This window comes from Artemia sp. Qi Xiang Cuo, chromosome 11 (assembly GCF_049724085.1).
Source record: "Artemia sp. Qi Xiang Cuo chromosome 11, ASM4972408v1, whole genome shotgun sequence".
NCBI lineage: Eukaryota > Metazoa > Arthropoda > Branchiopoda > Anostraca > Artemiidae > Artemia > Artemia sp. Qi Xiang Cuo.
The window spans coordinates 24,724,886-24,748,839 of NC_142804.1; the positions used below are offsets into that span (position 1 = coordinate 24,724,886).

At 36.2% G+C, this 23,954-nt stretch overlaps 1 protein-coding gene across 1 annotated transcript in view; it reads left to right on the forward strand.

Annotated features, from left to right (window-relative positions):
* The window catches only part of Sara (Smad anchor for receptor activation), a 71,436-nt gene that overhangs the window by 12,901 nt on the left and 34,581 nt on the right, over positions 1-23,954 (forward strand). The window contains exons 2-4 of the mRNA XM_089096605.1: positions 12,267-13,706; positions 20,677-20,924; positions 22,489-22,588. Of these exons, the coding sequence (XP_088952731.1) occupies positions 12,267-13,706; positions 20,677-20,924; positions 22,489-22,588 (1,788 nt within the window). The remainder of the gene's footprint in view (positions 1-12,266; positions 13,707-20,676; positions 20,925-22,488; positions 22,589-23,954) is intronic.

Consider the following 23,954-nt stretch of genomic DNA (forward strand, 5'->3'; position numbering starts at 1 on the left):
GTATAGCCCTAGGAATATGTAGAAACTAAAAGAGAGCACACACATAATGAAATTCTTTGTGGAAGGCCCCCTGTGCTTAGACAAATATCTTGATTAAAATATATCTTTCCTATGGCCAATGGAAAATATCTCCCAGAAAATACATCCTTGCTGAAAGGAAATTATTTCCAAAAACTTAATCCCCATGATAATCCCCCCCCCCTGCAGAAAACTCCCCCCAAAAAAATGTCCATATGTTTCCCAATAACAAATACTATCTGAAAGCAATGGGAAAATCACAAAACTCAACAAGGCATTTAAACTTCTGCAATGATGTTCTCCAATTCTTTTGTAGTTTGGGAAAAACAGAGGTACCTCAAAGGGTGCATTTTAATGCCAAAATATCCCAGCTCTCATTAAACCATCAGACAAATACAGAATTAGTTTTAAGGGAGAGATGAGGGGGGGGTGGAGTTAGAAACTAATGAATGATTGCCAGGGCTGTAACCAGGATTATTGTTGGGTAAGGGATACAAAAGAAACTTTAAAAATGTGAGGTTGATATCTACTTGCTTATGATTTCTGGGAATATTTCTGGTCTATGTTGTTATTATAAAAGTAAATAGTAACATTAAACCACAAAATGAGCAGAATTTATTCCACATAGAAGGGGGACTGGCCATTCCTTATGCACAGCTCCACCTAATGGTTGCAGAAGCTTCAGAGAATGCTCATTAGATTAAAAGTTGAAAGTTCAAATTCTTTTTCATAAGTCTAAAGTGATTAGAGACCAGCCAGCAATGGGAGGGGGGTTTTCTGCAGGGGTAAATGGTGGCTGCCATTTCCAAGTCATTGGTAACAGGATCCTAATCTTAGGTATAATGTAAATAGAACTGAGATAGCCTAGTTGGCTAAATACATAGCCTAACCTACAAGATTCCATTACTGACATAGCCTAAGCTAGAGACAGGGTGAACATAATACTTTACCTTACTTCATCACCTTAATCTATTTGAGAGTCTTAAGGTCCTTTGGACCTGTTGTGCTCTTGAGTCAATGATCCACTTGTCAAACTTACACTGCCTCTTCTCTCACTCTTTGTCAAGTTGGTATTTAAAAGACTGGATAGAGGGAGTGCTGACAGTTGGTTCCTTTAATTCATTCCAGTGGTTTACAGCTTTTCTTGAAAAGTACAATTGATGGATTTGTGACCAGGAGCTGAACTTTGATAGCTTTTTGGGTTTTCCTCTTGTGAGATGATGGCTCATATTATATCTTCCAATGAAAATGGTAGAATTTTCCTTTTGAGATTTGTAAGTTAGCATCATATTCCTACACATGTGTCTATAGGCAAGGGTAGGTAGCTTGAGGTGGTCCTAGTATCAAGATGATTTTAGGCTTATCATGCACTTTAGTGCTTGCTTCTGAACATGTTTGGTGAGCCTTACATCTTGCCAATAAGAGAGATCAGCAAGGCACATGCCAAAATCAAGATGGGGTCTCAGGAGACCCTTAAAAAGTTTTATGAATATTGTTGCCTCTGCTGCTGATGGTCCTTTTCAATAGGTCAAGGATGGAATCTGCTTTTGAAACAATTTCCTGACTGTGGCTGTGGAGCCTCTACTTGTCATCAATGATGACACCAAGGACCTTTCTTCTTCTCTACTCTCTATTTGCTCCCTTATTTTAGTGATGGGATTTGATTTAAAATTGAGTAGGTAGCCATTGGGTTGTTGGGTCCAAGATGCAAAATACAGCATGTGGTGGCATTGAGTTGGAGAAGCCAGTCTTGAGTTCAATCCTGTAGCCTGTCTAGTTTTTTTTGGATTAGATGCTCTGTGGGTTTTGAAATGCCAAAAAGTTTGGATAATCAGCAAACAAATGCAGATTATTATCTACACAATTGAACATGTTGATGATTTACATCAGGAAAAAGGTTGGGCCTAGTACAGTACCCTGTGGTACCCCACCCATTACTATGGCCTCATCAGAGTAGATTGGCTGGCCACCTGTCTCAAATAAAAAGTTTTTTTCCTTGTGGTTGCTAAGGAAATTCATTAGCCAGTCTATCAGGAATGAATCAATGCCAGCAGCAGATAATTTTGAGTGCAGTTGACTATGGAGTACCTTGTTGAAGGTCTAGCAGCAGTACGTCAACTCATGTCCTTGGTTTCTTAGATTTTTAATTATTTTTTATGATTCCAATAGGTTTGTTTTTATTGATTTTTTTGACTGGAATCCATGCTGCTTTGGTGACAAGATCTTGTTGGTGGTTAAATGTTTGATACCAACTTTGCCTGATGTTGAAGACATGGTCTCCTCACTTAAAACAGTTCCAATTGCTAAAAAATTCTTGTCTGATTCTGCAGTTAACTCTACATTTATGAAGCTTCTTAGAGTGACCCTGTGTTTCTCTTTCTTGAGATAACTGAGTACAGAGTTTATTTTGGGGTTGGTCAACATATTTACATGTGAGTAACATGTCACTATGCCTGCATTGAAAGGTCAAAGAAGGAAGTTTTTGTGTTGATAGCCTTTCACTATATGGTTTATTGCCAAGTCAAGAGAAGCACCTGGTGAGAACTGGTTTCACAGTTGCCTTATGTAGCTCCAAGAAGAAATAAGTTCTATGATTCATTAAATTCAAGTCTCCAAGTATCAGTCCAGCAAGTGAATGCATCTACCTTAAATTGCTGCTTGGAATAATCTAAGGATTTCTAATTCTAAGCCTTTTGTGTTGACATTATTTTCTCTGCTGTGGCTGCTGAACCAATGTGTTCTGAGTCATCAGCATAGAGGCTTACTTTGTTCTTAAGGATGTTTTGCATGTCATTTATATGTTGAATTAGAGTATTGTACTGATTCAGAGTTCAAGGTGATCAGCCCTGTCATAAATTAGGTATTCTGTGAACATTATCAAACCCAGGATGAGTAAAAAAAAACACATTTTCAATGCTGTGCTGAATTTTCTTGCACAACTACAATCCAAGGGTTGAAAAATAGATTGCATTGTAACCTTAACTGTGAATTCCTTTATGCACAATGCAATGTTATCAGCAAAGAGACTCCTTCAGTCCAAACCTTCTTCATTCATCAGTCATGTTAAAGACAACAAATCCATTATTGGCATGTGTAGGCTCCTTGTCTCAGCTGCCAAAGAGAAGAAAAATGTACTATTGTTTGTTATTTTCAGTCCCTATGAAACTACAGTTGTTGGCAATGCTATTTCTGCTACATTAGTTACAAAAGTAGACAAGATTTCCTGTAAAATCAGTGGATTTATTGAAGTCATGACCTGCATGCTCTGAAATGTGAACTCTTTGAATGCTGAACAAGTTAACAATGCATTAACCACTGCTGGTTACTATTTGCAAAATGTAAAGCCATTGTTTATTGTAGTGCAAAACATTATCCCTAAGATATCAGGGATCCTGGTGACCCTAAAGAGTTTATTAACAGTAAATTTAAAGAAGCTTCAAATAATATTATGGATCTAAAGTGATTAAATAATGACTGTAAATTCATTGTATACTCCAAATCAGTGGCTAGTAAAATAGTTGAGAGTGTGAAAGCTGCTCAGCTATGTAAGAGAGAACCAACCTTTGCAGCCATTGTTAAACAAGTGCCACAATCCTTAGACTTTTGGCAGCTACCACAGCAACCACAATAATGTCAACAGATTTAACAAGTAGTTGCAAAGACATGTAATTTCTTGATATTTTCATGCTTCCATTGTCTTTATTCACATCTCAAAAAGAGAGATTTATAACTTGAATCAAATGAAGTTGCTGATGAGCAGAGATGAGAGAAATTAACTGGATCTATTTTCAAGGAAGTTTGACAACACACAAGAAGATAGGGATGTATAGCCTACTGTGGTTTCTTTTGGGGGTAGGGCTAAAATATGAAAAAGCAGTGCTAAAAATTGCCATATAATGTATAAAACATAAGAAGCTGTGGATTAACTGCCACAATCTTAAATTTTCTTATGGGAGGGCCCAGGCTAAAATAAATTTTTTCTTATCTTAAAGTGTCTCAGATTGATTTCTGCTTGGTACTAGATGCTTCTGTGTTAATAAATTAAGTAAAAAAAGTGAGTTGTTTAAAGTAAAGAGCAATATTAAATTTTAAATGTACAGTAGGCATTCTGTATATTAGGGGGCTTTCGCCTCATTAAACAACTCTGTCTCCTATGTCTAAAAGTAATGAAACATATTTTTGTGATTTTTTTCTTGTAATAGCTGCACCAATTCTCGAAAATTAGGGAGGGGGAATAAATAATTATGATCCTAGTACTGTTGATTTGGTCAAAATGCTGGAAATTGCAGATCTAATCAAAATCATTCTAAAAGCATCCTTAAAGCCAAATAAATTGTAAACTAGACAAAATTAGTGGATAAATGTGCAAGCTTTAAGTTGTCATGTATTGAGGTAATCTGCTATCCTCCCATGGTTGGCTCATATCAACTCTACTATACATTTGATTTATAGTTTGTTTAATAAGATAGAAACAATTCTAGCAAATTCAATGAGATGACAATGGGGATTGGAACTCCAGACCCTCACATGGCTACTTAAACACATCTATTGAAATAAAGTAAAAGCAACTGCTTTGAATATTGTGAGGTCAGACAAAAGAGGAATGCCCTTTTTTTTGGGGGGGGGGGATGAGACTAAACGTAAGAAATGCAAATAATAGTCATTCAGTCTTCAGACAGTATTCATTTAGACTTCAAACTCATAACATCTTTTGTGGACTTATTGAACTTTAAAGTTTGCTTTGACCTTTTATTAATTCAGTGCTATGAACTGCAATTAATTCAGTGACCATAGCTAATTCAGTGATTGTTATTTCATAATATTTTTACAATGGATTAAATTGACCTAGATCCAAGATATTCCTGAATTCAGTGCTTTGAACATGAATTAATTCCTTGATTATTTGCTAAGATTAAATTGACCTAGATTCAGAATACTCATTTACAATTTGGATAATTTTTTTAATTTCTTACTAGACTGACCATCTCTGGACTCTGTTGTCATTGTATTCAAACTGTTTTCAAGTAAGTGATAATTTAACCCTTATTGGAATCAGTGGCGGATCCGGGGGGACCACGCGCCCCCTAAAGTAGTGTAATTTACTTAATTAACACAAGTTTGCGTTAATTAAACTTGCTCCTAACGCAAGTTCATTGGATCAGCCTACTTTGCCCCCCCCTAAGAAAAATCCTGGATCTGCCCTTGATTGATATTGACATTGGATGACTGTTTTTTGTCTTGGACTGACCCCCTCGTGATTATGTCTCTCAGAGTGTGCCCTAGCTGCAGGTCCAGATCAACCAGGTGTAGGGCCCGATTGGAATCTTTTGGGGGCCCTCTATATATTAAACTTTTAAGTAAAATTCAATTATATATATATATATATATATATATATATATATATATATATATATATATATATATATATATATATATATATATATATAATAATAATAATAATAAATATAGAGTACCTGAAGACGAACAGCTATGCGGCAGTCTTTTATATGGCTCTAGGTGTTTATCACCCCTGGAAAATACATCCCCACTGAAAATTCCCCCAGACTTATCAACAAAAAATGTCTGTATGTTTTCCAATAACAAATACTACCAGTGAGCAATAGAAAAAATACAAAACTTTAAAAGGTACTTAACCTCCTATAATGGGGTTTTCTGATTGTATTTGTTTTTAGGGAGGCTGGGGGATAGCTTAAAGGGTAAATTTTAACACCAGAACATCCCAGCTCTCATTAAGCCATCAGATAAATTCAGAATTAGTTCTAAGGGAGAGAGGAGGGGAGAGTGGCAGTAGAAATTGACATATAATCCCCATGGTATTAACCAGGATTTTTGCTGGGGGGGGGGGGGTACAAAAGGGACTTTGAAAAACACATCAAAAATGTGAAATTGATACTTCCTGATGATTTCTGGGAATATTTCAGGACCACGCTGTTATTATGAAAGTAAAGAGTAACGTTAAACCCAAAAATGAGCAGAATTTATTCTGTATAGGAGGGGGACTGCCCGTTCCTCATCCAAACCTCCACCTCATGGTCACAGAAACTTCGGAGGGTGCTCATTAGATTAGAAATTGAGAGTTCTAGTCCTTGTATAAGTCGAAAGTGTTTGGAGACCAACCAGGTGGGGGGGGGGGGCGGTTACCCTTTTATATATTGATCCTTATTTTTACTTGTCTTCTATCCAAGGCTGCTGCCCCAGTGAAGCAACAACTTGATTTAAATCATCCTCCACTTGCATTTTTTATGTAATCTTTAGCACAGTTATTTGCGTCTCCCAATAATAATAAAAATAATAATCTGTATCTAAAAGTCTTTTAAAGTCATATTCAAAAAAGACAAATACTGAAGAAAAATTACACTCCATTTGACATTCTTCCCTTCAATACTAAATTTCCTACTGCCACAATATAACTGGGAGACCCAGACCTCAATAACTCATGAAGCAGCCTATCTTCCCCTTCTTGGAAAATTGATCCCCTTAAATGAGAATACTTTGGAAAAAATGTTTCTTCCAAGAGATCCATTGGATCACGAGAGATTCCATAAATTAAAGGATTTGCAAGGTTTTAGCAGCTCCATTGGTGTCTAAAAAGTACATTTGGCCATATGAATGTGGTTCAAAATCACCTTCAGGAGTCTATGATGGTTGTGTGTCACTAAATTGATTTTGTGAAAAATTTGTCCAGCTACTTCGAAGCTGAACATTACGAGTATTTATGGTTTAATCATCGCTTACGTTGAATGAAATCAGTGGCGGATCCAGGGGGTGCCCCCACCCTAACGTAGTCTAAAGTAGTGTAATTTACTTAATTAAAGCAAGATTGCGTTAATTAAACTTGCTCCTAATGCAAGTTTATCGGATAAACTTATTTTGCGCCCCCCCCCCTAAAAAAATCTTGGATCCGCCCCTGAATGAACCTAAAGCAAAACATGAGTTCAAGTGTCATATCTGTCTGTGGAACTTTCAAGAGAAAAAGTGATGTCCTATAACAGGCCAAACCAGTTCATTTAGAAATTGTGGAGGTAGGAATGCTTTTCGACCAAGCAGGCAGCAACCCTCAAATAAACCACCTTTGTGGCTACTTCTCCTGTGCGAAAATGGAGGACTCCACAGTGAAAACACAAAACATTGAAGGATCACAATGACATGTAATTAACACTTGCGTAGTTTACGGCATCTTTGTAGGTTTTTACTGGGTTTTGCGCCACAATTTTTTGGGGTCGAAAGTTGCGATGGCGTTGTTCTTGTAATGTAATATTTCTTTCTTCATCACTTTCGTTTTTGAAAACAGCACCGTTTCTTAATGGTTATTTGCACACATTAATTTTGTTGTGAAGTGTTTATGATTGAGTGATAAATTGGTATTTGACTAGCCCTTCTCTTAAAGTATATCACCTTATTAACATTTGCTTATTCTCTTTTAATGAATAGTTCAGGCCTACTTTATCTTTCCATTAAAAAAGTACAGAAAGCAATATCATTTGGTCTGCGGGTCTGCGCCAATTTTACTCAGTCTAAAGCCTAGAACACACGTGGCTTTTTTCGGTCCCGTTTTAGTAAATCGGTATCGGTTTGCAAAGAAAACGGTGCCAATTTGAGTTTTAAAAAGTTTCTAGTTGTCTGTGCTGATTTGCAAAACAGTGCCAAATTGTATCATTATCATAAACAAAAGGAAATACTTAATCATTTCTTTCTCTTCAGCATGAAAATCAAAAGATCTGAATAATAATAATAGTTGAATATTTAATAATGAAAAAATTTAAGATTTAATTAAAGAAATTTAAATTAAATAAATATTTGAAAATGAAAATAACAACAAAGACCACACTGCCTTTCCATAACAAACAACAAAAGCACGAACAACAACAGGGAAAAATTTTTGTGAGACAGTGAAGATAATTTGAATGAATATTTCGGCCCTATTTCCAAGGGCCGAAGCTGACAATAAACGAAGGGAAAATTAACGATCTATTATTTTAACGCCTACGCCAGGATGGGACGGAACGAAATGGAAGGGAACAAACTCGGTTTTTTTATATACTGCCGATAAATGAGTGTGTTTGCAGAGGGTATATCAGAAAAAAAAATTGGAATTCATAAATGAGTTGTTTTTTTTCTGGGAAGGGAGAGAACGATTTAAAAAAAAAAAAACTTCTAGGCAATTTGATTAGGGATGTCCAGAAATTCAAAGAAGTTTTGGTGTCAGTGGATTGGGCCGAAATCAGCACCAGCCTTCGACCCTAATTAAATCAAATCCTTTTTATTATAAATAAAATGAGTATTAATCAAACTTATGTGCCCTAAACTAAGTAGTATTTTTACAAAACTTGAACTCATTTACGTTAAGAAAATGTCCACCTATTAGTTTTCAAAATGAAAGAGTGGTATGACCTTCTTCAGCATAGGAAAATCAAACTCTTTTAAAATTTTCATTAAAAGCTGAAACAAATATAGACAAAAAAAAATGTTCATTTGGTTTTCTAGCTACAGGCAACTCTAAAACAGTATTTTACCATATATTTCCTAGGGAGTATATTATTTTACCTTATTTCGCCAATTTTACTTACTGGATTTTTATTTTACGGTAATTTTACAACAGTGACATGAAGGAGAAAAAGAGACTTTTAGTTGGAGCTTCGTCATCATAATAAAATTTTGCAAATGGACGCCTCATCTGGAGTTGACATGAATGAAAAGAAACTTGGAAAAGTACTACGTTTCATAGGCAGCACAATAGCGCTGCCTTAGTAAAGAATAATGTTGACACAATGTATTATTATTATATTTGTTTTATATCCTTTAGACTAGGGGACTTTGTATCAAAGGAATTGTTGCAGAAACTTCAAAAAGGGCTCATTCGATTGAAAATTGGAAGGGCTTGTGCCCCTTTTAATAGTTGAAAGTGATTGGAAGGCAACTAACACCCCTTCCACGCCCACCATTTCTCCAAAAATATCCAATCAAAATTTTGAGATAGCCATTTTGTTCAAACAAGAAAGGGCTAGTGCCTTTTTTACTAATCGAAAGTGATTGGAGGGCAACTAACTCCCCTCTCACACCCACCATTTCCCCGAACACATCCAATAAAAATTTGAGATAGCCATTTTGTTTAGTGTAGTTGGAAGTTCTGGAAATTAGGTATTTGAGGATCACAACCCCCCACAGCCCCGAGATAGCCATTTTTTCAACCTAATTGCAACTTCTAGAAATTAGGTCCTTGAGGATGACAACTCCTTCCCCCCCCCCCGCACAGCCCTCAGGGTAAGCGTTATAAGTTATGCCTTGGGGGCATAAAAGGTTTTTTATAGAAAGCGTTGGCGAAGAAATTTCAAAAAGGACTCATTTGATTGGAAATTGAGAGGGCTATTGCTCTTTTTAATAGTCGGAATTGATTGAAGGGCAACTAACCCCCCTCTCACGCCCACCATTCACCCCAAACACATCTAATCAAAATTTTGGGATAACTATTTTGTTAAACGTAATTGAAAGTCCTAGAAATTAGGTCTTTGAGCATGACAAACTCCCACAGCTCTCAGGGTAAGGGTTATAAGTTATGCCCTGGTGGCATATAAAGTTTTATAGAATGTATTGTCGTAGACACCTCAAAAAAGGCTCATTTTATTGGAAATTAAATGGGCTAGTCCCCTTTTTAATAGTCGAAAGTGTTTGGAGGGCAACTACTCCAACCCCCCCCCCCTCACACCCACCATTTCACCAAACACGCCCAATCAAAATTTTGAAATAGTCATGTTGTTCAACGTAGTTGAAAGTTCTTGAAATTGGGTCTCTAAGGATGATACCCCCCCCCTACAACCCTCAGGGTAAGGGTTGTAAGTTATGGCCGGGGGGCATATAATGTTTTTATAGAAAGGGTTGTCATAGAAAGTCAAAAAGGGCTCATTCGATTAGAAATTAAAAGGGCTAGTGCCCTTTTTAATAGTTGAAATAGATTGGAGGGCAAATACCCCCCCCCCTTGAGATTGGGGGCATATAAGGTTTTTATAGAAAGTGTTGTCGTAGAAACTTCAAAAAGGGCTCATTCGATTGGAAAATAAAAGGACTAGTGCCTTTTTTAATAGTCAGAAGTGATTGGAGGGCAACTAACACCCCTCTCATGCCCACCGTTTCCCTGAACACTTCAATCAGAATGTTGAGATAGCCATTTTGTTCAACGTAGTTGAAAAGTCCAGAAATGATGTCTTTGTGGATGATAAACCCCCCACAGCCCCCAGGGCAACGGTTGTAAGCTATGCCCTGGGGGCATATAAGGTTTTTTATAAAAAATATTGTTGTAGAAACTTCAAAAAGGGCTTAATTAGCTGGGAATTTAGAGGGCTAGTGCCTTTATTAATAGTCAGAAGCGATCGGAAGGCGAATGCCCCCAACTCAAAACGAGCAGAAATTAATATGAGCTGGGTTCTAAACCCCCTGCTTTCCATAAGCCAGAATATAATTTGTACTTTACTGAAAAAATTCTTTTAAATGTGTTCACTTTTATAACTTTAAAAAATCAAAGATTAAATAAGATTTTAAGGAATAAATATCAACATATGTATATTAAACCGACAATGCACATTTTTTTCAGTAAAGTACAAATCATATTCTGGCTTTCAGAAGACATTGGGGTTCAGAACCCTACTCATATTAGTTTCTGCTCGTTTTGAGTTTGACTCTGTTATTTATTTGAATTTCTGTTTGTTTTGGGTTTCATTTATTTATAGTAACTGATTTGTGGTAGCTGTATGCTTGGTAGATTATTTGATTCTATTTTTGTTCATTTTTGGTTTAATGGAGTTCTTTACTTTTTTTAAAAGCTCATTTTGTGGAAAAGGTTTTTTTTAATTAATAACAAAAAGAATTAATTAACCTTCAAAAAAAACTTGTTGAGTGGGAAATGCTTCCTGCTTTATAAGCATGTAATTGATATAAAAGGAGCTTTTGACAATATTCCACATGCTTCCGCACTTTCAGCATTAATTAGTGGTGGGATTCCCCTTTCTGTGGTTAGTGTTCTTAGATCCTAGTATTGGGGGCTTAGAATACAATTTGCTGCTTCCAATTCTTTTTCTAATCCAGTTTCTATTGGTCGTGGTGTTAGACAAGGTGGAGTTTTATCCCCTTATATTTTTATTATATCTTTGGCGGAATGACTTTGTCCACTATCTACAACCTTTATCTCTCAAGGGCGGGATATGTCTTATTGCATATGCTGATGATATTATTTTATTGAGTTGTTCTAAAGCTAGTTTAATTGATAATTTTAATACCCTTTCCAGTAAGCTTAAAGATGAGGCCTTTCTATTGGTGTAAAAAATATCAATATTTTCCCACCAATGACAATAACCGAGGTGAACTAATTTGGAACAAGAGTAGACTACTTCATTTTCGGTTTTTGATACTGTTCTTTATCTGGGTTACCGTATTGTACTTCAGCTCGAAATTCAAAGTCAATCTTAATTTTAAATATTTTAGAACAAATTAGAGAGGCATTTGGATCAATAATCGTGGTATCAATCGTCGTGATATTTTAGGTTCTCTTATTAACGCAGTTGCCTTCCCGCATGTTCTCTATCCTGCCCCTTTTCCTTGGGATTTTTAATTCTGTGATTTGTCTTCAATTTGCGGTTGCTTTTTTAAATATTGCAAATTTTACTTGGTTTCCTTATTAGTTGTAGTAACACTGAATTAGTTTTGAGATTTAAAATTAAAGAGCCGTTGGAATCTGCTAGGATTAAGAGGGATAATTTTTTGTATATGTTTGATAATTTTTCTCTTTATGCACAACCCTTTCCCTTTTTTTCAGAATTTAAATTATGTTTGCTTTTTTGTTGTTGTTTTTTTTCTTACATATTTTATTCAGTTATGTTATTAAGCCTATTTTAAATCAATGCTTTGTTTTGTTTGTTGAAGTATTTCATTTTTATTTTGTAATTTCATTTATGCATTTTAAATACTCCTCAATTTTGAAGGAAATAAATGAATAAAAATAAAGTGATAAGGAATATGCAATTTGCATCTATTTTATGTGTCTGACTGAGGTGACTTTACTGTCTAAGAAATTACTTTATAGGTCAAGGAATACCTCAATAAATTCTTATTCCCTCAGACATGAAAATCCTCAAAAAGCAATATACCCTAAAGACTGCTATATCTATTCCATATAATGATAATTAATCAAATGTAAATTAACAATAATTTTCGCGCTTATTTTTCTATATTTTTTTCAGATCAAGCTGATTCTTATGAAAATTTTCACAAGAAAATTGTTCCTGCTCAACCTGATATAAATCACATAGAAGATTTGCATGGAAGAGGGAATACAAATTTAAGCATTGATGGATCTAATACAAATGGAGAAGGTGCCAATTTAGATGAGGACAAAGCTTCTTTAGAGATATCAAGAGAAGTTTCTATAGAAAGACCTCAAGTCAATCAAGATGCTAGTGACTCTGGAATTGAGCATGATCTTGTATCTTCAAATCCCGATTTAGACAACAGCAAAAATGCTTGCCAAGAGGGAGGTATAGATAGTTCACAAGAATCAGAAAGTGAAACATGCCAAAATTTAGATTGTGACAATATTGTGCATGACCTTGTGTCCTTTGATGAAGATTTTATTCTACCAGTTTTACCTGAACGAATTAGCAACTTAGATCTTTTAACTGACATAAACTTTGAAAATTCTGTTGCTGATGAAAGTGCGAATACTAATGATTTGAATTTAGATTCTTCTGCTGTTCCAGGTGAAACACATTGTGAAACGAATAGGACAATACCTACAAATGCACATGAAATTGAAAATGACCAAGACATATTGCAGGATTTGCCGCCAGATTATGATGATACTGCGGCCAACTTCAGTGAACTTAACTTGGATTCTAGTCAAGATTTTAGTAACAAAAATAAGAAGTTGGACAATAATATGGAAAATCTAAGTAATACAATAATGGAGGATAATAAGTGTGGAAATCAATATCCCAACACCTCCAAGCCAAGAGAATATACTTCCGAGGAGCCTGCCTTATGCGATTCAAATGGAATTACCAGCAGCAAAGTTAAATTTGGCGATTTTGACCCAACAGTTACTGAAGAAGACCTTGAAAAGCTTTTGATAGAGCTAGAAAGGGAAAAAGACGTTACTGAAGAAGACCTTGAAAAGCTTTTGATAGAGCTAGAAAGGGAAAAAGAAGCATCATCAGAGCTACTTAATGCCAATGTGGATGATCAGTTTGAAGTTCCAAATGAAAGTGTACAGGCTGACACCTCGGAGAAACAGAAAAATTCGCAAGAAGATTTATCTGATGGTTCACCAAGTGCTAAAGCTTTTTCCAACGTAGATCATACAAGGCCTGATGAAAACAAGCCTGAACCTTTATTAAATAAAGAATTAGACCAGCATGGTCGTGTAGACATCCAGGAAGTGGCTAGGGAGCCTGATTTGGAGGAAATTCAGGACCAAGAGCCAGCTCACTCAAACAACTCAGCTGTAGAGGCTGAGCCAGATGTAATTGGAGTAAGTTTGACAAATGTGAAACCAGATGTTGTTAATCCAAAAGAACTAGAACCTGACTTAGTGCAAAATGTTGAAACATCAGTAACTGTTGAACAGTCTGACTCTAGTAGACCAACAGATTTAGGCTTGGTTGAAAATCTCGATGTTACTTTAGGTAAGTAGCTACATTTTTCTTTGTTGGTAATTAAAGTTTTGGTTGCAAATTCAGTTAAAAGTTGTTAATCCATTGCTTAGACTTTATAGCTTGGGGTGTGTTTAATTTTTAATTAACCTCTCTTAATTCTTATTGCAGGAAAACAAATCTCCTATAATATTCAGACATGCCAAACATCACCTAGTTGGTGTCAAATATTTATGACTATCAACAGGTGCTTACCTGATCATATTATTTTATGTACTATATCTGAAATTTCTCTTAAATTTTAGCAGTAATCTAAAGAAGGTGTATATAAAGAAAGGAACAGGAAAAATTTTGTTAGGCTTCCTGATGGGAGGGTGGTTTTCCTTCATAAAAATAGATATTTCAAAATTTAATCTGAATTCCTTATATTTATTTATTTAAAACCCATTTTACAGAAAACGAAGAAGATGGAGTATAAACAAAAGAAAAAGAAAAGGCACTCACCAAAGGAAATAGTTCAAAATACATAAAATGCTTTAAAAATCCAAGGTCAAGACTAAGACCAAGAGTAACTCAACACCAATAAAATAATGAAAAACATAACAAATACTTAGATAAATAGCTTGGTCAGGATAATGACCAAGATGGTTTAATTTTGTTAATCAAAAATTAATAGATACACTTGCTTTCTATGGAAATAATGGAGTCAGACACGGGGCATTTTCTAACAAGATATAAATTGCAGATCCAAAGGGGGGGGGGCATGAAGTGAAAGAAGTGCAGACTAAGGGTTTTCTTTAATAATATTTGCGAAAATTTTCACAAATTCTTGTAAAATAATATAGTGAATCACAAAATAATATGGTTGTGCAATGGAGTTAAAAACTTTTTGGAGAAGACAGTGGTTGAAACGTGATTTATTTGTCACAAGGATGCATAAGGAAAACTAAGTCAATAATCAATTATTGACTTAACCCTCCACGGTCAGCATTTGCCTTAACACCTCCAATAAGAATTTGGAGATACAAATTTTATTCATTGTAGTTGAGGATTCCAGAAATTGTGTCTGTGAGGGACACCCCCCCCCCACAGCTCTCAGGGAAAGGGTTGTAAGTTATGCCCTTAGGGCATATAAGGTTCTTATAAAAAGGGTGTTCGTATATGCTTTGGAGGGGACTCATTGGATTGGTAACCATAAGTTCTAGTACCCTTTTTAAGAGTCAAAGTAATCAGATTGCAGATACCCCCCCCCCCCCCCCCAACGCACGCATAAACACGTCGTGTTTTCCTGAGATGTACCCAATTGATATCTTGAGACAGACTTTTTATTCAAAATAGTCCGAATATCATATAACAAGGCTTTTGAGGTTTATACAAACGACCAGAGCCTGAAGGTAAGGGTTGTAAGTTATAACCCTGGGGCATTTAAGGTTCTTATAGAATAGACGGTTGTATAAGCTTTAGAGGTGGCTCATTTGGTTGAAATTGGAAGTTCTAGTTCCCTTTTAAGAGTCAATAGTGATGGAGGTCAAGTAGCACCCCCCCCCCCCACCCAACTACCCCTCTTTTCACCAAATAATTTTGATTGAAATTGTGCGATGGCAGTTCTGTTAAAATATTCCAAAGAACATATAACAATGCCTTCAGGGGTGGCAAAACCCCCGGAGCCCTGGGGTAAGGGCTTTAAGTTATTCCCTGGGGGCATATACAGTGTTTATGGAATGGGTGGTCGTATTAAGTTCAGATGCGTCTCATTTAATTTTAAATTGGAAGTTATAGTTCCCTTTTATATCCAAACCAAGTTTTGAGACATCAATTTTTTCAGCATTGTTGAAAGGTTCAGTAGTTAGTTGTGTCAATAGTTGTTGTAGCAGTAGTAGCAGTATGCAAATATCACCTTTTTTCAACACACAAAGAAACTTTTAACTTAATACCATCAACCGTTCCTGAAACATTGCTGATACGTCCTCTTGACAACCTAAATGGGAGTAGTATGTTTTGATTTATTTCAATACAGTTACAATATTGCCTAAAATTTTCGCCTTAATACTCTTAGGTTTATTAGTTGTAGTGGTGGTACCAGTAAATAAAGTAGTAGCAGTAGGAGTACAGTTAATAGTTGTAGTCTTAGCTTTAGTAGTAGTAGTAGCAGTAATAGTAATAGTAGCAGTCGTTGTAGGAGTGGAAGTATTAGTATTATGATGCAAATATTGTCTTTTGGTTAGTTCAACATCCCCCAAAACAAGAGTTGAAAGTTTTAATTTCACACACGAAACTGCTCCTACGGTATTGCTGATATGCTCTTTTGACAAGCTGCATACGGATGGCAGGTTGTCATCTGTACACCAGAAATATTCTCTGAAAATTTCACTTTCATACCTTCATAGGCTGTGGATTTTGAGCTAGCCAGAAGACACTGTGTGTATTCATTTACTGCTGCTTCTACGGTTACTGTTACTAACAATTGCATTAAGTTGAAACTGTTAGGGATCGTTTAGGAGGAGTTTCAATTAAACGAAAAACCTATATGCATGCAGGTATTAAAAGGGTATATAAACACTATAGGGCATATAAGGAAATAGGTAGCAATTCTCCAGGGGTGAATCTCCAGCATTATTATTGGGGGGGGGGCAAGAGGGGTCCATATCTAGATAGTCAAAGGGCATGGTATGTATGATATTTTTTCTCCACATTATTGGGGGGGGGGCAATTGGCCCCCCCCCCCCTTGCCACCCCCAAACAACACCCCTGCAATGCTCTATCATAGCTAGTAATGTCATTGATATTTTAAAGGAACTAATTTGATTGAAAATTATAAGCTCTAGTGCCTTCTTAAGAATAAGAAATGATTGGAGAGCAATCAGCCCTCCTCTTTAGCTCATAATTTTCCAGACACTTCCAATCAAAATTTTAAGACAGCCATTTTGTTCAGCATAGCTGAATAGTCTAGTAACTATATCTCTAGGGTTATTGGGTAGGTCAACCCCCCACAGTTATGTAATTTGCCCATTCTGCATAAAAACTAAATGTTACTTTAAAATTAAATCAAAACACACTGTATGCTGGTTGCCAATAAGACATCTCAGCAATGTAACAAGAACGATCGAGGGTATTCAGTTCAAATTTTGGGGGCTACTTCTATTACTACTTCTGCTTTTAAAATTTTACTAAATCAAAAGAGTGTAATTGTATCAAGGCTGTGAAGGAGCATAGATATAATTTTTTGGGAATGGTATTAACTTTTATTTATCAGGTCAACTAGAGGATGTATATAACTAAACTAAACACTATTATTTGTGCCATAATTTTCAAAAGAGGCAGTGTTCGGACTTGCCTATAAATTCAAATAAATTCCTATATTTTAATGCACTCCTATAAAATGCCTGTGTTTTTGCTAAAATCCTATTATTCCTATATTTTCGGCGAAGATCACCAAGAACATTGCTCGTTATTTGCAATTTTCACTACTCGTTAAGTAATCCAAGATGTGCTTTTCTTTGCTTTTGACTCTGCTTGTAGACTGTGCTGTCTTTTGGTGTAGATCGATAAGTAATTACAACTGTTGAGCTGTTTGAACTTAACTAATGCTTTGTGTTGGGATTAGTAAGCTGCTTCTGCCTGGGCTATGCCGTTGTGCTGACTTAGTAGCCTATTGTTTTGTTTTTTGTCATGTTGGGCCTATCCGAAATGAGCAAAGATCAGTATATAGGCTAGCAGTCTCTGTGAGACTGCTTATGTGTTTCCTGGAGTCTCACAGTCTCACAATGAGACTGTGAGTTCTTGCGACTTATGCGTTTCCTGGCTGAACGCTATAAAAGGCTGAAGCGAATACGGCCCAGTTTCGGACATATCCACATTTTTTCTTTTTATGGCCTTTTAATCGAGGGATGCTATTTGGCAGGTGATGCTTGGTAATTAAGTATGGGGCCTACCAAGTTCAATAGTTCAGGGCTTGCTAAGACGGATTGCAGTGGTAGAAAGATTGGCGAATGGTATAAGACTGGGAACGACCAGTACTCGTTCTTTTGCAAACTCTGCTTGAAAAATCCTGGTTGCACAGCTGTGGTTGCTCAGCTAAACTAACATGTGCGGTCTACAGAATAAAAAGCCGCAGTTACTGCTCAACTGCATCCACTACAGCTTCACCTGACCGGACAATCTCGAGTTGATGAAACAACCAAGGATAAACCATTAGTTGGTACAAACATGTTTTGTGAGCGTGATGCCGCTTATAAAGCTGAGTTATTATGAGCCGTTCAGGGTACAGAGTTCCATGTCTGCTAGATCTTCTGACTATATTGTTGCAACCTTCTATGTAATGTTCCCCGGTAAGATCCCCGACGGAATGTTCCTATGTGCGAAGAAGCTCATGTATCTGATCACCGATGAGCTGCATCCTTACTGTAAGCAAATGCTTTTGAAGGACATTCATTCTTATTTTGTACTAGAATATGACGAGACAACCAACAACGCTGGTATGAAAGAGTTACAGATACGTGTTCGATATTGGTCCTCATACGGAAACGAAATCCAGAGCAGACATTTATGCTCAAGATTTATGGGCCATGCGACAAGTGACGACCTGTATAGGAAGATTATGTCAGCCATTGAACTGTTCATGAGTGTTCATGAGTTTCACAAACTCAAGTACAGCAGAACTGTTCATGAGTTTCACCCAACTGTTCCATAAAGAAGAGCACCTCATTCATGTTCTGCACTCAGAGATCAAAAGACTAGTTTTGACGCTTTGCGGACGGGTCTTTACTCCAGATTTCGTGACCGAGACTGAAAATTTCTCATCAGAAATGTTGAACCTTGCTGAAAAATTTGCAGAAAAGCTCATAGTTTCAAAAAATGTGGAACGAGCTTTTGGTGAGAAAGCAACACTGAAAAACCAGGCCATTTTCTATGTCAATGTGCGAAAACATTTTATTGCGGGTATTCGCCATATTTTGAACAAATGTCCTCTGGAAAAGGATGGTTTTCTGGAGGCTTTACGCTGTTTGAGTCCGATCAACATGAAGGATTCAAGAAGCATTGCAGACATAGCGGTTGTGGCACGCGAGATTGCGATTGGAGTAAGCTTAGACGTCGCCCAGGCTGAGTGGCTGCTTTTGCGAACGGAAACTGGACCCCGTGAGGACATTACTCGGATCGATCATTTTTGGAGCCATTATTTTGGACTGGTAAATGAGCGCGGGGACAGCAAATACCCGGAACTTACCAAGCTTATCAAAGCGGTGCTGACGTTGTCGCATGGCAGCGTAGATGTTGAGCGTGGCTTCTCGCGTTCTGGTAGGATTCTCGGTGAAGACCAGGCCTTGATGTCTGAACGGGTTCTGGATTCGAGACTCATGGTATATGACACGTTGAGGCTTTATGGAGGGAAACCATAACGGTTTGTTATTACAAAAGAGCTGTTGAATCTTGCACGTTCCGCACGGTCTCAGTATCAACAATATCTGGATGAAAGGAAAAAAGAAGAGCTATCCGAGAAGGAGAAAACAGCTTTCGAAGAGGACAGGAAGCGGAAGTTGCAGGAGTTCCACGACAAAAAGAAAGAAATAGAAGACCTGGAAAACAAAAGGAAAAAACTTAAGAGCATCAGAAAAAGAAAAGAGAACAGTAGTAGATTCTCTACTTCAGGAAGCGACCGACAGAATGAAGAAGGCTGCCGAGTCCAAGAGTTCCATAGACATTGCACATTGCCCTAGCTGTTTCTTTGCTCGAAGGAGCTGTGAAGTTCAGAACAAGTGAAAGTGAGCAGATGGTGGAATCTGCGAGAATGGAGCAGTCTCTTGCAAAGAGAAAGCAGACCTCGTATCCAAATTGATGCCCAAGAAGCAGCAAGAGTGATTCCAAATATTTTACCTGTATCAGTCAATCGTTGGCACAGTATGTGTATCTGATTTTTTACTGTTTTTTACTATTTGTACAGTTTGTATTTGAAATAAAAAAAACTAAACAACAATAAATAAATGCAAAAACTCGGGGAATGACGAATTTATGTGACCAGGCATCCCACGCCATCTACCACAGATCTGATCCCGAGGACTTCCGAATCCTATATTGGGCCTATATTTGGGCCCGGGAAATCCTATAAAAATAGGACAGAGCCTATAATTTGAAACAAACCGACCTGTCCGAACCCTGAAGAGCTTATATTGTTAAAAATTATTGAAAAAGTTTAAATAGCAGGCCAAACTATAAATTCTTAAAGGAAAACCGGAAAGATTCAAACTATTTTTTTTTTTTCCCAGAAAAAGACTCAGTCAATATAAACGAACAGAAATTAATTAAAAAACTTTTTCCACAAAATAAGTTTTTCAAACAACTACCACAAATAAGTATAAATAAATAAATGAAACCCAAAACGAACAGAAATTAAAATAAATAACAGAGTCAAACTCAAAACGAGCAGAAATCAATATGAATAGGGTTCAAAACCCCTATGTTTTCTAAAAGCCTAATTTTTAATTTACTGAAACAAAAACTTTTAAGTGTTTTCACTTTTATAACTTTAAGAAATCAAAAATTAATTAAGATTTTGAGGAGTAAATATCAGCATATGTATATTACACTGACAATGCACATTCATTTGAATTTTTTCAGTAAAGTTCAAATTATATTCTGGCTTTTTGAAAGCATAGGAATATTTGAACCCTACTCATATTAATTTCTGCTCATTTTGAGTTTGACTCTGTTATTTTAATTTCTGTTCGTTTTGGGTGTCATTTATTTATTGATACGTATTTGTGGTAGTTGTATGCTTGGTAGATTGTTCGATTCTAATCTTGTTCATATTTGGTTTAATGGAGTTCTTTATTTTTTCTGAGAAACTTATTTTGTGGAAAAAGTTTTTTTTTAAATAATTATCATTAAGCCAATTACAACTAAGCCAGTTAGGATAGGATGATTATGCTTAACATGCCCCCTCAACTGCTCTGAGTAGCATCATGTGAACATGTAGACTTGCATATGATTGATGTTATTTTGATTTCAGGAAGTCCTGGTAGAACTCCACACCCACAGCTGCCACGAGAGGTAGTTGAAGGGGAGCTTGCTACTTGTGAAAATATCAGAGATATTGAATCTCGTCTAGAACCTTATACCAGCTTAACAGAGGAGGAACGTTCAATGGGCATAATAAGGCCATTCTGGATTCCAGACGAGGATGCACTCAATTGTATGCATTGCGATATCAAGTTTACTTTGCTTAAACGAAGGCATCACTGCAGAGCATGTGGAAAAGTATATTGTTTTCTAATTTTTGTTTTAATTATTTTCATATCAAATTCTGTATCTCAGTTCTTTGTTTGTTTTCCAAGCATGAGCTCAGTGTTTCTTTTCTTTCTTCCCTTGTTTTTTGTCAAATTATCTGACCTCTCTGTTTATCTCTCTCTCTTTCTCTATCCCCTTCTCTCTTTCTATACCTCTTTCCCTCTCTTTCTCTCTCTTTATTTATATTTAAAAAAAATATATATTTATTTATTCATGCTGCTGATCTTTATTCATGGTAACCGTCGTTTGATGCTGGAATATGTGTTTCTTCCTCCTGCTCTAATTTTCTGCTAAACTAATTAAAACGCTACCCCGCCTAAAACCCTGACTGTTTGCACCCATTATACATATTATGCCTTATGATAATTTTGAACGAGGTCCTAGGGGTGTACTAATAATTCTTAAGAATTTATTTTGTTCTTGGAGTATCTCATTGATTTTTTCTATAGCATTTTTAAAGCACATACTTTTCAATGAATAGAAAACTTGAGAATAAGGTAAAATTAGGTGTTTTGTTGGTAGGCTCTTTTGACCAGTAACTTTAGTTTGTGTAGAATGACCTAAATGGAGGGTTTATTGCATAAATTGTATCTTCTCCCACGTTAAATTGTTTAGTAAACTACAGAGGGGCTGATCCGGGATTTTTTATTGGAGGGGGAGGGCAAAATAGTTTGATCCGATAAAAAAAAATTAGGGGGGGGGTGCAAAATAGGTCGATCCGATAAACTTGCGTTAGGAGCAAGTTTAATTAACACAAACTTGAATTAATTAAGTAAATTACACTACTTTAGACTACGCTAGGGGGTGGGGGTGCCCCCTCGCACACTGAATCCGCCACTGAAACTATATCTCAATTATTGCTATGCAATTTTTTATCAATGTTTCTTAGTAGCAATAATGGCTGTTATAACATTAATAATTACTGGCACTGAATTGGAAGAATATAGTGTGAATTTAGTGCGGGCTGTCCAAAAATGCATCCTTTTTAAAAGACGGTTACTGTTGATCTAATTTTAATCTTAAAAAAAGATAATAAAAACAATTATACACTTGTTCGTTGAGTAAAAATACCTTTAATTGCGAAAAAGGCGGAATATAATAAAGAAAATCAATTCAAAATTTACTGAAGATTGGTACATATTTAAGGTCATGTTCTGGAAGGGGGTGGAGTTGCTGGATGTTAAAAAACTACTGAAATGGATTTTTTCAGCCTATAAATGATACGTAAGTTCGAATTTTTCTACTTTTCTGAGATATTTTTGAGTCCTTTTCTCCTAGGTTTTGCCGTGGCTAATAATTGCGGCTGTTAAATTCTTTTTTTTCTCATGTGTTGGAGCTGAAGTAAGTGTGATTTGAGATCACAATTTCAGAAAAAAACTGAGGTCAAAAGAACAATAGAACAATTACATTCTCATTAAATAAGGACACTTACTATTTTTTTCAAGTTCTCTAGGCTAAAACAAGGAAAAATATGTTAAAAAAAATAATAAATTAATAACGATTATCTCTAATAACTATATGTTAAAAATTCTAGGTGTTTTGTTCCGTTTGCTGCAGTTTGAAGACGAAAATTGAGTACCTGGAAAATAGAGAAGAAAGAGTGTGTCAACCCTGTTTTAGTACACTAAGTAAAGGTAAAGTACACTCTTCACTTTTCATAAAATTTTCGATTAATACGAGGCGACTTTAGTTGATTTTATCCCAATCATTATTTCGAATTAAAAGGTGAAAGATTTGGAGTAAGTTTTCCGAGAAGAAGACCCACTAAACCTCCAAGTTTCTAACCTTGATGCCATCAACAATTAAGTTTTCAGTAGAAAACCAATCTCCGTAGGAAAAGCGAAAAATGTCTACAGAGCCCCCAACCCTGGACCAACAGACAGACTTTGTGATATTTTCATAGCATTTTGTTGTAGGCTTTACCGTTTCTTTTTTTCTCTTTCAATAGATAAGAAATGAAAAATCGCGAGGATAAAAACATATATTTATATCTTGTGTATATTATAAAGTATTTTTTTTATGTATGTAAAACTACATCTTCTCTAGTCAGTGCAGTCCTAGAACTTGTTTACAGATTTTAATTTTCTATTTTTATCTCGGTATTGTTTTTCGTCTATCATGTTTATCTGATGTGGTTTTAACCTTATTTTCTCTATCTGTTTATTTGCCTTTTCAAATCGTGCATACTATGCGCTCGAGTCAACCTTATCAATCAGAGGCAGAGCTATAGCATTACCTTAGTAAAGGACCATGTGCCTTCAATGTATTATTATTTTTTTTTCCTAGGTTACCTCTAATGTAAGGCGTGGCTACAGAAAGTTGGGAGGGGACTTGTTCGATTGGAAAATTCTAGTGTTCTCTTTAGAAGTTGAAACTGATTGGAGGGCAACTTTATCTCCTCCCTTGTTCTTTTTGCTACCCGATCCCATTTCCTCTATAATCCCCCATGACATCTGATCAAGATTTTGAAATAGCCATTATGTTTGGAATTATTGAAAGGCTCTCAATAAGTACGCCCCGAGGGATAAAGTGACCCCACAGTCTGTAGGGCAAGGGTTGTAAATAATGCAAATTGCCAATTGGCTACAGATATTTTTTATAGTTGAAATAGGAGGTCATGTTTGGTCTTGGGTTTCTGATTGGTTCTAAACTTTTAGTGATTGCTCTTTGGACCAAGGGTCATACATTTGGCTGGAGGAGGGAAAAGGGCGGTAGGTGGCTGGAAGGATATACAGTATTTGATATTAATCACAACAAAGATATACTTGATTTAATAAAAAGCGAAATAAACATATAGATCACTAGACGTTGTGATTGTCTGTGCAGGATTTCGACTCTTGTTGATAAAAGAGCATCGCCAAGTACTGAAAACCATGTTGTGACCAAGATGGGCCCAGGATTGCACAAAGCCTCCATTCATGGAGGTCCCAGGGACTTCTTGCTGTCCGGTTCTAAGCCGGCTTAAGCACTTCGGTGTAGAATTGAGAAGATATGTGATCC